This window comes from Oreochromis niloticus, linkage group LG3 (genome assembly GCF_001858045.2).
Source record: "Oreochromis niloticus isolate F11D_XX linkage group LG3, O_niloticus_UMD_NMBU, whole genome shotgun sequence".
NCBI lineage: Eukaryota > Metazoa > Chordata > Actinopteri > Cichliformes > Cichlidae > Oreochromis > Oreochromis niloticus.
Genome location: NC_031967.2, coordinates 776,562 through 793,150, shown reverse-complemented (window position 1 = coordinate 793,150; position 16,589 = coordinate 776,562). Strand labels below are relative to the sequence as shown.

Below are 16,589 nucleotides of genomic sequence, written 5' to 3'. Positions count from 1 at the left end.
ACTGAGTGAGACAGAGGACAGGACAGACACACTGATGGAAACACAAACATCTGACACATATTTATGCAGCTTCGCTGGAAATATCACAACAAGGAAGGTATCTGTCATATCGTGGAATAGCAATGATATCTGTTTACTAAAGTGATCAGTGTAATGTTGATCATGTGCACAGTGTTGTCGTTACACAGCTTTGTTTTCTGTGTTTGTTCCCACATCAGGATATTGTTTCTGTGCTTTCCAACATTGACCTTTAAATCTAGGTGACTACAGTGAAGAGCGGTCAGCTCTGTGACACGAGTCACTGAGGACACTCTGCTCTCTCACTAACGCCTCAGGGGTCAAAAACATTACACCTTCGACTATTACTTGATCTGATACAATGGTGACATTAACTTTAATAATCACTGTCACTGTATAACTTCAGAGTGGATCCTGTTTACACATCATACTTGAGGTCACGCACTAACAAGCAGAAAGTAACAGGAGGAAGAAAAATCGCTGTTGTGGGAAGAATGATCACGGTCTGGGTCATCATCAGGACCCCAGGCAGGTAGGAGCATCATGGCTGTGGGTTCAAGCCTCACTTCAATTATTATTTGCAGTAATGCCAGTGCATCCCACACATCACATATCTGCATTATTCCACTGTAACATCGCCTTGGATGGATCTGCCACATTCCCACCTACTCATGTATTTGGGACAATGACAGAAGAAACAGGCCCCTGTGATTATACAGAGAGGATATAATGAGACGTCTCTACTCAGACGTGATGCTGATCAGCAGGATAACTGAACATGTGAACAGGTCTCGTTTAGGTTCAAACCTAGTGTTAGAAAGCTAAAGCTACTGTTACACTGTAACCTTCATGGAGTAACCACAGAGCACCACATTCACTGGACTTCTGCACATGGCAACACTTGCCGAGCATAATACTGTATGGCCGTACCTTCGACTGGACGTCGGCGTTGTGGTCGTTCTGGAGGAGCAGGGCTGCTGATTTGGTGTCATCTTTACGAGCTGCAATGTGCAAGGCAGGCAGGCGGACCTTGCCTTTCGTATCATTTTCTAATAAGACAGACACAACCTGGTTGTGGCCCTGCTGGAGCGCGATGGCCAAAGGGGTGAAGCCGTCCTAGAAGAAGGCAGACGGACGATTGGTTACATCTCATTTAAAATAAAAGACTTCTGAGAATCTGAGAAGGATCAGTAAAGTTTAAAATACACTGCTCAGGAAAATTAAGGGCGCTTAAACTTCAGGAATATCAGCCTGTCCAGTTAGGAAGGAGAAGTGATTACGAGTCCATTTCACCTGCTCCGGTGTAAATGACAAACTGAGACACCAAAACAAGTCAGTCCTACAACAGTGAGGGTTTCACAGGTGGTGACCATTTAGCTAATGTCCTTATCCAGGCACAGGAACACTGACATTACACCTGAATCACATTTCAGCTGCACAGGTAGACCAGCTCCTCCTGGATGCCGTGACTCCCAGCACAGTCGAGTTGGAATTAAGAAATACCCTGAGACGGGACCTGTTCCTCAGAAATGAACTCATGCACACGTACAGTCTCCAGCACTATGCACCAGCTGGCATTGCTCATACATGCGCCTCCTCAACCATCACAGAGCCAAACTTTCTTAATGGGTGATGTTGAAGCACAATAACATTTGATGTCACCAGACTCGTTCATGTCACACATGTTCTTAGTGTGAACCTGGTCTCATCCTTGAAGACGCCAGCAGCAGACCTGCCAGTTCTGGTGTTTTCAGGTAAAATCCATCCACAGTGTTTGAAAGTTCCTGACTGCATGCAGTGATATAATGAGCTGATCAGGAGTCATAATTCTCATGCAGCCAGGGGAGGTGGCATTAACACACTGTGATGTTATCACCTGCATTCAAATTCATCTTCATTAAATGTATTTATTGATGTATTTTGTCAGTAGTTTGGAAAGAGGTGTATCAACAGGTGGCTCCATGAACACTTTGAAAGCCTAATAGGAGACATGAGTGTGATTCTCACTGAGAGATTTCATGTGGAACAGCAGAAAGTTCCCCGAGCTGATCAAAACAATGGAAACATCACATTAATGTCTTTTTTAGATTACTGCGTGATCTAAACACGCTCCTCTTACCTCTGTAGCAATGCTCTGGTTGCCTCCATTCTCAAGCAGGTACCTCACCACGTCCAGATGATTTTCTTGGGCAGCCATGTACAAAGGAGTGAATCCATTCTGTTAACACACAAAACCAAGCATATGACAAAACCAGTGAACACCACAGCTGAGAACCCCCTGACCATCTAACAGTGATGAGTGGCAGAATAACTCTCAGGAGGATTACACAGCAGTAAACGGCCTCAGCAGCAGAGTGTGGAGGCTCACCTGAGACTGTGCGTTGATGTCAGCACCACGTTTGCTCAGGATCTTCACCACGTCAGCCTGGCCAGCCAGAGAGGATATATGCAGCGCTGTGTTTCCTTTCTGGAATTAAACATGAATGTTTCTGTACATATAAACTCTGAGTGCTCGTGACTTTAAGACTTAGTAAATGCTGTTGTGTCCTTTACTAACACTCAGTTTGTTATGTGCACTGAGATCCAAATAAACACAATATTTACACAGCACAGTGCACTGCTGCTTCAGAACAGATCTGATTACTTTATGAATAAATATAAGCAGCTAAAAATCTATAAATATATATAGATTATATAGACTCTAATCTAATCCTGATAACACAGCATAGACCAAGGTGAACACATACCTCACATTATGTGTTTATTGATCATCAGCTACACTGTAGCACTGAGGTTTAGAGTTTAGAAAACCATGTTTCCACTTTCTCTGCTGTCCAATAAATCACATGTAGAAACGGGTTTTTCTCAATGAATAAATCATAACTTTAAACTAATTTTTCTTAAAAAAAAATTGAATCTAATTCCCAAAACACATACAGATTCTCCTTATTTTAACCTCAAGCACACACGCACACACACACACACACACACACACACACACACACACACACAGACTGAGTGAAAGCCTGTACAGTGAGTGGTCTGTGGGCGTCATGCCTGCCAGGCTTAAAGTTTCAGTGCAGGGTGTCAGAGCCCAGAGAAAAGTTCAAAGGTCATGAAGCTGTAGGTTGAGGATGGTTGAAGCGCTGTAATATGGTGTTCACAACACTTTAACACACGTGGGGTCCGAGGACAAACATGACTCACACTCTCATTAGTTATGTAAATTTATCTTTGTGTTTAATTCTTTGTTCACTTGAGTCAACCTACTGATTGTTTATTATCTGACCTTCTGAACTCAAAGTAATGTGTTAAGATTTTAGCTTTACATACACACATACTAACTCAACCATACAGACTCCACTGAGACTCACTGTGTGCTGTATATCTGACTCCTTTCATGTTACCCTGAGTGGGAAAATGAGAAGGTCTTACCTTTGTGGCTGAGTCCACAGCTGCACCCCTGTCCAGCAACTCCTGGACCAGGTCTATGTGCCCCTCCTTGGCTGCCAGGTGCAACGCATTAAGACCATTCTGCAAAAAAACGTGGGAGGCAAACGTCAGACGTGCAGACCCGAGGACAACAAAGAGACACGTTTCCAAAGGGAAAGAGAAGGTATTACCTCCTCGTCTAGGTCCCCCACTAAGGGTGCCTGCCTTTCTTTCTCTGCCTCCATCTTTTGAAAGTGTGAAAGGCTTCACCCTCACATGTGGTGCAAGGACTGGCTGACTCATAAGGTTGTGTTAGATGTTGAGCCATGTTATGCTGATGTGGATCAGGTCCAGTTCTGGGTATAAAGTTAAAAATAGTTGTGTGTGTGTGCGTGTGTTTAAGTTGTAGGTGTCACTGTATTAATACTGGTTTGTGATGGAAACTGTAGATTCCTAGATTACATTTCAACTTGTAAATCACTCCTGACCTCTGTTAATATCTGTATTGCACAAGTGCACGAGTGTCATGGGTGAAGCAGCTGCGCAATGACTCAACAAACCTAGTGGGACAAATGTGGGAGACTGACCATCAAAACTAAGGATTAGAAAGTGACACAAGAGCTAAAGGTTTACGGGGGTTCGTTATGTTCTTCATCGTGTTTACTTACAGAAATGCTCATCATGTGAACACAAACACATGTTGCACACTCTGACTCGTGCTGAGACATTTCTAAAAGCAAACTTGATTTCTACAGTGTCTTAAACACCACAGCTGTGGTTTAGATGCAGTTGGGATTCGTGTGTATTTGGACAAAGTCCGAGCAGTTGGAGTCACATTAGGCTAAAATAAAGTTCTTAGGAAAAGCTTTCTATAAACATAAAGCTCCGACTGCATCACATCAATGGATGAAACAAGCTACAGCACTTCTTTTGTCAGGGTAGGTTAGTAGTTGAAAATAGGCAGCATAGAGGAGGAAAGAACACATGCTCAAAAAGAGAGAGAGACAAAGTGAAGTGCCGGAAAAGTCCAGACCTGAGCTGGGTCTATATGTACGCAGTTAATGTGAAGAATAAATGAATACAGTTTCTGCAGTTACGCTGGCCTACGTGAGCATCACTGATCCTGGTGTCTGCTATTCAAAAGGTTTGCCTTAAAGGACACAACAAGACACGTACTGGACCACGCCACTACTAAGTGTTAACAAAGGGAGGTTCTCAGAACTGAATCCACACTCTGAGGGACTTACAGGTACAGGAAATCTGGTTTGAGGAGCACCCGATCACACCTAAACACACCTTTGGAGGGCACTGAAATGTAAAGCGGTTGTGTAAATCACATGCCTTCAGTGTGTTCACCATGGTTACACAGGGACCAAACAGCTCACAGTCCCAAAGCACCCACCACAGGACCCACCGTGGGACATGGTCCAACGCCTCCTCTAACTCTACAAAACAAATGTACACTTCATTCCTCAGAACGCGTGAATAAATACAGACAGAATAAAGAGCTGGTCCACGACCAGGACGAAAACCTCACTGTTGCTCCTGATGCTGAGGTTTGACCAATGAGCTAACTCCCCTGTCCAGAGCCCTGGGTCAGACCTTCCCAAGGAGGCTGAGGAGTGAGACCCCCCTAACCTCCGCTCCCCCTTTTGTTAAAGGGTCCACAGACAGCTTTCTATACAAAAACGTATAGTCAGTGGGATTAAGGAGGTCAAGTAAGTATTCCTTCCACCACCAGGCGATATCCACCTGAAGTCAGCAGCACCCTGTTGACCAGAACAAGCCTTCCCTCCTGATTAGCCTGACAGCTTCCATGGTGAGGAAGTCTGAAAGTCTTTTTCAGTGGCCTCACTGACCTCCTCCTCCAGCACCTGAGTGTTTGCTTCAACTACTGCTCGAGCTGCTTTTGCTTTGCCTGCTGGGACCCACTTGGGTTCAGAACAAGCAGGCCATTCCTTCCAATCACACCCCTCCAGGTCACCAGCTCCTCCAGGGTTGCTGCCCATGTGAGGATTGAAGGCTCTCAGTAGGACAACAGAGTAACCAGATGGATCACCCTTGAGCATCCCACCCAGAGGCTATGAGAAGGCCGGGTACTGTCCCCGACCCGAAGACACAGGGACCAACTCTCTAATCCACCAGGAAAAACCCCACTGTAAATGTTGTAAACATTTATTCTGAAAGGCTAAGAATAAACACTCCATTTTCAACCCCCACCCCTATCATCAAATAGCCCCCTGAAGCTAATGGCCATCTGGTTATATAGGTTAAAGGTGAATGGTGAATCTGACTGACTGTACTTGAGTTTGTATCAGCAGCTGGTTAAGTAGCAGAGAGGAATATGCATTTCAGCCTTAGTGCTGTTGCCTTTGGATCAGTTGTTATGTCTGAAACTCGGCTCTCGTGTAGCTCTGGATTATTACAACTAGTGCATCTTCAGCTCTAGTCCAAAACAAAACTATTGATCCCTCTCTTTAGTCTGGACTATTGTATTGCATATAAATGTAAGAGGATTGAGCAGCAAACAGCTTTTCCTTTTTTTAAGACATGCGACCAATCAGATTGCAGAGATGAATGGTTTTAGGTTTCCTTCGGCCTAAAGCACAATAACAAAGTAAAGGATGTCAAATAGAAAACAGTTAAAGTTCTCTGAGTCAATAATCTCCTGTGTACAACCTTTTAATTGCTCTCATGTATTATTTGGTCACCTATGCAAAAACCTGTCCTGCTACATCTGCTCTCTTCTTTGTGCACTTATGTTGAGCATAAGCTGATGTTGCAACAGTCCATCACCTCTGAGAGCCCCTTTCCTCTTGTTACACCCACCCTTCATTCACTATCCCCTTTGTCCTGCTCCATGACCGCTCCACCCACTTCTCCATCACATGAACACAATACTTAGGAGGAAATTCACAATTATCGGTCCGATCTATTACACAAGGATATTTAACGCAATGCAAGTGTGATGAGGTGAAAATCAAATTTAGGCCTGCAGTCGTCTCAGGAAACTGAAGCAGTTATGATCAGTGCGCCTCATCTATGCTGCAGGTTTGGAGCTACAACAAGCATCTGGACACAGCAAACACTGATGCCACCACTCACTGTGGGGAAGTCTCATCATTATTAAAGGAAATGTTGAAGATCATTGTTCTTAACTATTAGCATGATGCTGAATTTAAACACAGTTAAGTGACCAATTCATGTATTGATTGTCCTAATCTGTAAGCTACACTGTGTTTATGTCTTAGTTTACCTCATGAAAAATAATAGTAACATGAGCGTTTCAGTCTCTGAGCCATAGACATGACTCTTTAAATTAACTGAAGGTTTATGGTGGCAACTGTTTCTCATCCCTATATCAGAATATATCAGAAGGCTACAGTAACATGTCAGCATGTGACTGGTTGGAGGAGAGGCCGAGCTCTGTTGTTGAAGATGGCACATAAAAGCAAAGCACACCATGAACATTAACTAATAATCTGATACCTGGTTAAGAGACAGGTGTGCCATCAAGCTTCGTTAAATACAGTGAGATCCAGAACAATGAACTAAAATATGCAACCAAGTTTTATACCTTTAGAGTTGGGTGATAATTCATGGTGGGTTTGTTGGAAAATGTAATTGTGTCAAATCCTCTGAATGTTAACATGAGTGAGGCTGAATGTTCAAATTTGACTGTAGAATTGGCAAAATCAGCCGTAAACGTTACCAAGGTCCAACCCTGACAGTTGGCTGGTCACAGCACCCAACGCCCAGAAGCTTTCAGTTCATGAAATAAATATAAGGTTTGTGACTCGACGCCAAAAATCACACAATCTTTTACACAGTGACACATGCAAAGTGTGACTGAGAGGAGCAGACAATGATTCAGCAGCATGGTTCAGTGTTTGATGCTTCAGCCAATGACTCATTTGTAGAAAGTAAGAGACGAGTAGCACAGACTGGGACAAGCATTTGCTGCATGTCTCTGTTGCCTCTGGCTTGACATTGATACACAGATGTTTAATTTTGTGTATTTACTTCAGAACATTGAAGCTGCGTTTAACCTTTGCCACTCAGTTATGTTCTCGACAGCAGCACACGGTACGAGAGAGACACAGTTTAATGTCAGTGCTCAGAATATCTTCGAAACACAAAGTGATCCACGCCAACGTCACTCCACCCACAACACTGAAACAGCATTCACAGCATTTCTACGATGTTAATAACAGAAACATCTTCACACACCATGGACACCAGCAACTCTTAGATTTCCACTTCGTGTGACTTCTGTTTACTGTGTTGCTCATTATGACTGTTGCCAGGGCAGGACTATTTACTTCCTATCAGCTTTCAGTGTCCCGTCTCATCCACGGCTGGAATTCTGATACATGAGAGGAGAGCAGATAATGACTGGACCTAAGTAAAGCACCTCCCTTCAATCAAACAGTCTTCGCCCTCACAGGAATGAAGGGACATTGTTTGATTATACAATAACACAAGAAGGATTACCCATACAGACAAAGCAGTAGGCTCAGCTAACAGGTACATTTGCAGACATCACTTTTGTTTGTTTGTTCAATGCTTCACCTGCAGTGCTGAGACAACACGGGCGAGCAGGGAGACTCGTGTGGGAGCAAACCAGACCCAGGCCTCTGCAACACCCTTCATAACAGCTCACCTTTTCAACCTAATGAGCTGTACATGACAAGTAACACATGATCTGGAACCAGACTGTGTATAAAAAGGGGCGTGGCCACTGGATTTGGAAATGCTGCTGTGACTGTGAGGCCTCAAGCTTTTTCACAGCAAACTGTTAAGGCAAAGATACGTGACAGTATGCTAACTCGCTCTAAGCTTACATAACATCAACAGTCTCAGGGTCACTGACAGGTTACTGTTGTAGGGCAGGGCAGTGGTTATGAGTCACCACTCACACAGTTTCCTGTGAAATTTACAATGTTTATTTGCTAAATAGGTGAATATTTCTGACCTAAGAGCCGCGGCAGAACAAAATGGGTCATTATTGGAATTCTAAAGTCACCTGACAGAAATAAAGAGCTCTGTCTGCCTGATTACTACCAACTATGAAACTGTGTATTGTTAGTGCTGCTGAAATTCTGATTATTTTTAGAGACAAAACCACAGAAGCTACTTGGTAAAGTTTCGTGTTCAAGCTTACAGACTCTTGCCATTTTTAATTCTTACACAGAAGCCAAATCGATCAGAAACACCAATTCAGAAGAAACAATCAATATATTGGCAGTTGGACAAAAAGTAAAAACTACCCAGCATGCACCGAGGCAAAAGCCCAATGGTTATTCTTTGTGGCCCATACTGTGCAGCCATGAGTGTAAGACTGACAGTAGGTCTGGATGTGTACTGTGTAACATTGTTTTCCTACCTGATTGCAGGTACTGATGTCCACGCCCCCTTTCAGATATTCCAAAACCTTGTCGACGTTCCCCGCTCTTGCTGCTCGCAGGAAACTTGTGTTACTGTCCGACTGGAAGAAACAGAAAAGAAGCACACTTTACAAAACACATACTTTCTTTAGCTGTCTGAGAACATCGCACACAGACTCCTGTTCATTTCTAATGACCACACACAGAGACGCCATCTTAGAATGTCCAGTGTTACCTGGTGAGCCTTCAGTCATTATGTTTGCATTTAAAGAAAAAAAGTAGTTCTGCAAAAGGAAGCTTTTGTGCCTTCATCAATAGCAATGATCTATTTTTAAGTTTTCCATAAAAAGTCTAAATTAAAGTGCCAAAAATCCCACTGCACAAAATATCATCAATGCATTTGCACCACTGATCCTCCTCAGTGCACAGAAACGTCCCTGGCTGTGAAGGACATTCCCTGTTCTTGGATGCTGATGCAGTTGGAAACAGACCAGGACTGTGAGGAGAGTGATTCAGCGTTTTCCTCCAAACTTAAATCAAGCTCTCTGCTCCTGCTGCAGAAAAACACTGCGTGATGCTTACTGCACTCAGATTGTGTTAGAGGAGTTCGGGGGTCAAATACAGCAACAACACTGCTTATTTTCAGGAGGAGAGATCTATTATTAGCCATCAAGGTCAAAGTTTGCCAAAGAATTTGAATGATAGCCTTTCATGTAGACAGACAAGCACAGAGAGAACAAGCACTGACACTGCAGCAGCGATACTTGTTTCAGACACGCAGCCTTGATCTGATGTTTCCAACTCACCTGCAGTCAACTACCACCTGGCTACTGCAGGGAACTGCACTGCATCACTTTATCCTTTTCCTACCGACGCCGTGCAGGCGTCCGATCTAGAACTAGTCCCCTTTTATTCAAATCAAATATTCATTAGTATATACGACCCAGAGTTTCTCTCCACCACAGGGAAATTAAGCCAACTTACAACAATCTATCACTAATAAAATTATACTTTAAAATATATTGTTAACACTTAAATCTGTGTTGCTGTAATATCCCAGTTTAATTTTCTGAATAAAAAAGAAACCACATTAAAGACAAGCTTAGATACGTGTCTTCATGTTCACACCACAGTGGAGCCTGATAGTATCCTCACGTTCCCCTTTGAGCTGCCGAGTCACATTACGCCCTAATCATCTCTGCCACTGGCTGGTTGCTATAGCGACATAAAGACCAACAGGACCTTCAGACAAGCGAGGCTTTGAATGAGAAACACCGGAGAGAAGGTGGGAACTGCAGCAGCCGTCGTCCTTCGAAAACTGAACACAGACATAACTCCTGGTTAGAAGGAGCACAGACAAACCTGCAGCTACATGAAGCTGCTGTCTGTGAGAACATCATGGACACAGTGTCCGTCTGTTCTCACTGATGCTTCCGCTTGTGTCTTTACTTCATGACATCATGAAACCTGACGTTACAAAGGGCTGTTCATGCTCTTCACCAACACATGACCTCAAACCTGCAGAGCGCCAGGAGCTCTCTCAATGATGCAAACTGTCCCCAACACGAATACTGTGAGGTACTCGTGCTAAGGCTGGGAGCATCCATACCCCTTCCAGTTACCATGGAGACAAGCATAGTGACATGGTAACCATAGTGACAAGGCTGTGTCAGCCTACCAGCAAAGCTAGCAAATGAAGCCAAAAACACTTCTTTTGAACAATTTGTAAAGGTTGTGTCACGCTCTCTAACTCATCCTGTCATCTTAAAAACTTTCTAGTAAATTCTTCAAACTGTGGCTGCACAGTTCTTTTTCCAAGCCCTGCTGATTCACTTTGGACCCTAAAACTAACTAATGGCAACTGAAAACGAGATATTTTTACTACTTTTTAAAAAATCCATTAACGAGTTTGGCCTTCATGTGTGAGAACAGACCATGTTAACACTAAAGTTAGGCAGTGAAAAACAAAACAGTTATAAAGACAAAGTCATCCAGTAACTCTCCTACTAACCAGCAATTTAACCTAAACTGACCCAACTAACCTCCAGATTCTGATTTTTTAATGAGGACATTTAGCCTGGATTAAAAACAACATAAAATAAACAAACATTAGCTTGACATTGAATGAAGGAACATGTTCTATTTCTAGCTGGATGGAACAACAGTATCTGTGTTTATTAGCAACTGCACTTCACCTGTTGGTGCTGCTCTGTTTGTGCCACTGACAAAAAAACACCTTCATGGTGGTCGAGTTGGCATAAACGGACCGGCATTAAATTCTGACACAGTTACCAGTCTGATGTTTCATTACTACCATGATTAATGGTAGCTGAACTAAACACGACTGTTTCCAGCCAATCAAATCTTTGCCTAGACGTGTTAACATCCGGATCACTGATGTAGGACCTGGAGCATAAACTGCTCTTTGTTAAAGTAGCAGGAGGATGTAGTCGGACCTTTCAAGCACTTGACTGCAACACGTCAGAGTAAGAGGAGACCAAAGTTCACAGGTCGAGACACTGAGCTGTCCATGTCTAAAAACAGGATGTGTGTCACAGACGAGGGAAGGTTGCTGTTATATAAAACACATTAATGAGACAAACAGAAAGTAAACAGCAGTGTCGAAGCTAAACAGCAACGATATTACACCAAAACAAGGCGCTCAAAGATGCTAAAAGCTTGCAGAGTGGAGGTGAGTGTTGACTGGATAGATTCATTGTTATCATCATGTCCATCTGTGAAATGTCAAAGTGTGATTTCCATCATGGAAAGAGTGTCCTTCTCCTTCAGGTGTGGATGAACAGCTGAGTCCTGTTCGGTTGAGGTGGTGCTGTGAGGTGGTGCTCTGCAGCGAGCAGCAAACGCTGTTTCAGAAACTGACCAGAATTTGCCAAATAAATAACAAAATTACCAAAATGGTTCCACGCGAGCATAAATGGTAACTGGCCTGTATTTATATAACGCCTTACTAGTCCCTAAGGACCCCAAAGCGCTTTACACATCCAGTCATCCACCCATTCACACACTGGTGATGGCAGCTACGTTGTAGCCACAGCCACCCTGGGGCGCACTGACAGAGGTGGGGCTGCCGGACGCTGGCGCCACCGGGCCCTCTGACCACCACCAGTAGGCAACGGGTGAAGTGTCTTGCCCAAGGACACAACGACCGAGACTGTCCGAGCCGGGGCTCGAACCGGTAACCTTCCGATTACAAGGCGAACTCCCAACTCTTGAGCCACGATCGCCCCCCTGTTGCTGTAGTTCCGTCAGCCATGCAAATATTCTGTGTCCTTTGCTCTGTGACAAAGCTGAGGAAAAACACGAACCCTTGACACCTAAACTGAGGGGACCAGCAGGAATGTTCTGCTATGAAGTGTAGTTTGCTCTCATGCTTTAGTCCACTTGTGCTCATGGAGAAAAAGGTCAGTGTAAGGTCATACCTGAGTGATTACCTTAATCATAACATGAAACGTATATATCAGGAGGGATCACTCGATGGCTCGACAGGGGTGAAAATATTAGGAATCATGTGTTTATAGGAACTCAGCTGATCTCAATCTGAGGGATTACCTTTGGAACAAAGGGTGTCAACAGAGCTCCAAAGACTTGTGTAGTCACCTACTTACAGCTGACCAAGTGAGCCTCTAATGAATTGAATCCAAACTAAATTTCCACTGTCAGAAAATACATTAGGAACCAGAGTGCATTCATAGAGCGCTCCAAACTCCTGTGAGACACACTTATTGCACTGTCAGTAACTGAATTAAGACCCAAACAAACTGTTTCACTGACACATATACTCAAATGTTCCTCCGGGACAAGCCACGCACTAAAACTGACACCAGACTAAAGAAGTGATATTTTCTGGTCTTGTGTTCCCAACAGCGTGCTGCTGAAGTGATTAGATTGCTTTTCAAATTAGATACAAGAGCCCACATGCTGCTGTGCCGGGACACTTTAGTAACACAAATGTCACACTGGCCTTTGAAGAGAGGGGAGAAAAAAGCACACAAAACCATTTAGACACCAACATAGATACATATCTGTTTACATCGAACTCAAAGGCAAACACAAAGTCTGCTGTGAATGCTTTCAGTAAAGAGCTGAGGAGCAATAAAAGTCAGACCACGTTGATGCAAAGGCAGCTAATGTAATGAAAACACTTGGTGACAACAAACAATCCTGACAGAGACCAAAATAAAACTTCTGAGTGCTTCAAAGAAGCTACTCGAATCTCCTAAATTACTTTGGAAACAAAGAGGAGCGTCCTAGCTGTGTGTACTGCACCTGTCAGTGTGAGCTCTTACCAGATTCAGAGGACGCTGCACAGGAAAATGCTCCATGCAGTAGAAGTCTGGCAAAGCATTGTGATCTAGCTGAGCCGGGCTCCCAGCGGTCCTCAGGCCCTTGTCTGAGCCGCACACCTTACACATGGCTGTGTTGCCCATGGTTCAACTTATTTAAGTCTCTTTCATCAGAATGTAAAGGAGTCTAAGTGAGTTAATCAGGCTGATAATCCACTCCCTGTCCCTCCTTCCCTTCCCCTCCCCCTAAAAGCTTACAGGCTACCATACAGCAGGGATGAGGTTCAGTCCTTGTTGCACCACTTGACTGGGTGCCTGTAAGTACAGGCAGCAGAGTGCTACTGTTTCCTCATTACAAGTTCCAACTCAATGACCATTGACTAACAACCCCTCGTATTCCACCCCCTCCCAACCCGGCTATTTTTACACCCACCAGCCCAGCTATGCATGACGAGGGAGGAGAGGGTGGTGGTGATTGGGTGGCATGCTAAACAAGGCAGGGGCAGGACCACCGCAGACACGGCAGGCATTATGAGGCAAACATGGGCCTAATTTTTGTTAATATATATATTTGTTTTCCACTAAAAGTGATAAAAACCCTCTGCAGCTTCCACTTGACTGTGTTTGGAAAAAGCCTAAAACAACAACATATTAACGTGGCGTCATGAGGGCGTCCGAGCTTCGGTGTGCTCCACGACAGCTACAGGTGTTTATCATGTGCACAGCTGTGTGTCAAACAGCGCTCTGTGCTGACATTAACTGTTCCTGTGAGTCAGTGTCACACAACATTTCGCTCCTGTTCTCATACAAAGACGGATTTTTCTTTGGACATTGTGAAGCATCAAAGAAGCTCCGCCCACTAATCTCTATTGCACTACATAACAGCGCACAGTCAGATTCAAGGCCATAGATATTGGTCTTGTTGTGTTGCAGCACAGCCTGCCCTCCTACATACCATCATCCATACTGGAAATTAAACTTTTCCAGTGCATGCTGGGAGGACGTGCTAAAGTGCTGTCCTACATCTCCTGTAAAAACTGTTGAGGGCAGCACACTGACCATTTGTTACTATTTAGATCATCGGGATTTTTTACACTCGTCCCTCTCAGTGACTTTTCTGTGGCACCGTGGTCTCCAACACTTACTTCAATCACTGTTTAATGGAAGCAGACGCAGTGTTGTCCTAATACAGATCTATGTCACACTGTAGCCCAGAGCAGGGGCGTATTGATCCTGATGGACTGAATGCAAATTAAAAGTCACACAGACCTTTTCATGGCAGCACAATTAATGGTGTGCTGTCTAACATTAGCTTCAGACGTGAGGTCCCGACGTGGCCGTGTTGTGTTCTCCGTGTGCATATGTGTGTCCTTGTGTGGGACATCAGGGAGGTAAATGTCCTCATTCTCTTTGCACTCTTCTAGGTCATGACTCACACAATAACCTCACTGTTAAAAAGATCTGCTAAACCACACTGAATATGTTAGCGTAGGGAGAAAGACCTCTCATTGTGGAGAGCCAGTGCAAGCCCATGAGAAAGGAGCTCTGGGGTTTTCTATGAATGAATGATTAGAAACTGACTAGAAATAAATCATTTAAATGAATGGTGAGGAACATGGTCAGTGAAGTGGATCCTTCAAAAAGTGAAAACCAGTCCAGTCTGAGCAAGTCCAATCCAGTACTACAAGGGACAAATCCATGAGTACAGTTTGCTATCTGAGGTTGTGGTGGAGGCTGTTAGTCTCCACAGCAGATGTAGAGTAAGAAGAGTGATGCTTCCTATGTGAAAACACCAGGCCATCTTAACTGCAGCTGGGTCATGTGTAGTACCTGTATCTGTATGAACAAACAGACCACTGAGACACTGTAGAAAAACCCAAACTATACTGTAGAGTACAATGTTTGAACAGTAAGGTCCAAAAACTTTGTAATACCTCTAAAACCTGTTAAAGTATGATGTGTTCCTCCTGTAGCCATTGCATCAGATAACACAGAACAATCTTAAATTTCAAACATCAACCTGAAGTTTCAGCCTTTGATTTGATAGCTGGAGCAGAGACAGGCAGGGGAAGAGGCGACTGAGATGTGCTGGACCATACTAAATGGGCTACATACAATACTTAAGTACATATTATTACACTGTTGTAATGGTCATGGTGTAATTCAGGTACAATTATAAAAAAGAACACTCATGGCCTTAATCTTGATTTCCTTTTGCTTCAGTTTCCTTGCAAACACCTCCCCTATGCCTCACAGGTGAGGGGGAGGTGCTAACTCTCCTTCCTGCTGCTTCACACTCGTCATCAAGTATTTCGATGAGCGGCCGATGAAGAGTTAAAATCATAAAAAAGTGACAAAGCTATTTATTATCAGCTACACCTGGGCAATGGAAGAACTCTGACATTTATCACCAAAAGGCCTTTTATTACCGGAGTAACAAAGAGTAAGTTAGAAACCACCTGTGGACCGAGCACACTCGTGGAAGTGGAAAATTAATCCTGACCTTATCGACACATCTGCACTTAGACTGCTCTGGCATCCAACACACTTCTTCAGTTTCACTTCTCCTCCTTGTAATTTACTTAATGATGGTAAAAAAAAATTTCACTGTCATTTGCCAAAACGCTCATTCATTTAGGGGGGACAAAAAAATTACTTAATGGGTAAATGTGTTACAAAGAAACAAAGCCAGAGTTACAACTACCTGTTCAAGGACGCTTAAACAGGCCACGCAAGAAAGTCAGTACTTTTCTTTATCTCTAAGGTCTGCAGAATCCCCCACCCCCAGTCTCACACACACTCATACCCCATTAGTGGGCTGGTAATCCAATGGGCAGGGCAGGCACAAACATTTTTAATCTGTCATCCGCCATATGGCTCACTATCTGTGGGAGGGAGGAGGGACGGGGAGTAAAGCCACTTGTACTACTTTATGTTACTGCAGTGGGAAAGATGTAATCTACGTGTTTCTGTGTGTACGTGAAACACAGGAACACTTGGTCTGCACAAAGTGTAGCCATTAAAAATCCTCACACACCCCTCTTTAATCCATCCATTCATCCATCCATCCATCCATCCATGCATTCATTCATTCATTCATTCATCCATGCATTCATCCATCCATCCATCCATGCATTCATTCATTCATTCATTCATCCATGCGTTCATTCAATCATCCATCCATGCATCCATCCATCCATCCATGCATTCATTCATTCATTCATCCATGCATTCATCCATCCATCCATCCATCCATCCATGCATTCATTCATCCATCCATCATACATCCATCCATGCATTCATTCATCCATCCATACATCCATCCATGCATTCATCCATCCATCATACATCCATCCATGCATTCATTCATCCATACATCCATCCATGCATTCATTCATTCATCCATCCATCCATCCTCCATCCATCCATCCATCCATCCATGCATTCA

At 43.7% G+C, this 16,589-nt stretch overlaps 1 protein-coding gene across 2 annotated transcripts in view; it reads right to left on the bottom strand.

The window, feature by feature from the left end:
* Positions 1-16,589, bottom strand: part of LOC100696152 (ankyrin-2) — an 81,370-nt gene that overhangs the window by 53,329 nt on the left and 11,452 nt on the right. For both annotated transcript variants that reach the window (XM_025899687.1, XM_025899688.1), the window contains exons 2-6: positions 8,837-8,938; positions 3,454-3,552; positions 2,387-2,485; positions 2,138-2,236; positions 949-1,134 (exon numbers count right to left, since the gene is read on the bottom strand). In XM_025899687.1, coding sequence (XP_025755472.1) covers positions 949-1,134; positions 2,138-2,236; positions 2,387-2,485; positions 3,454-3,552; positions 8,837-8,938 — 585 coding nt within the window. The remainder of the gene's footprint in view (positions 1-948; positions 1,135-2,137; positions 2,237-2,386; positions 2,486-3,453; positions 3,553-8,836; positions 8,939-16,589) is intronic.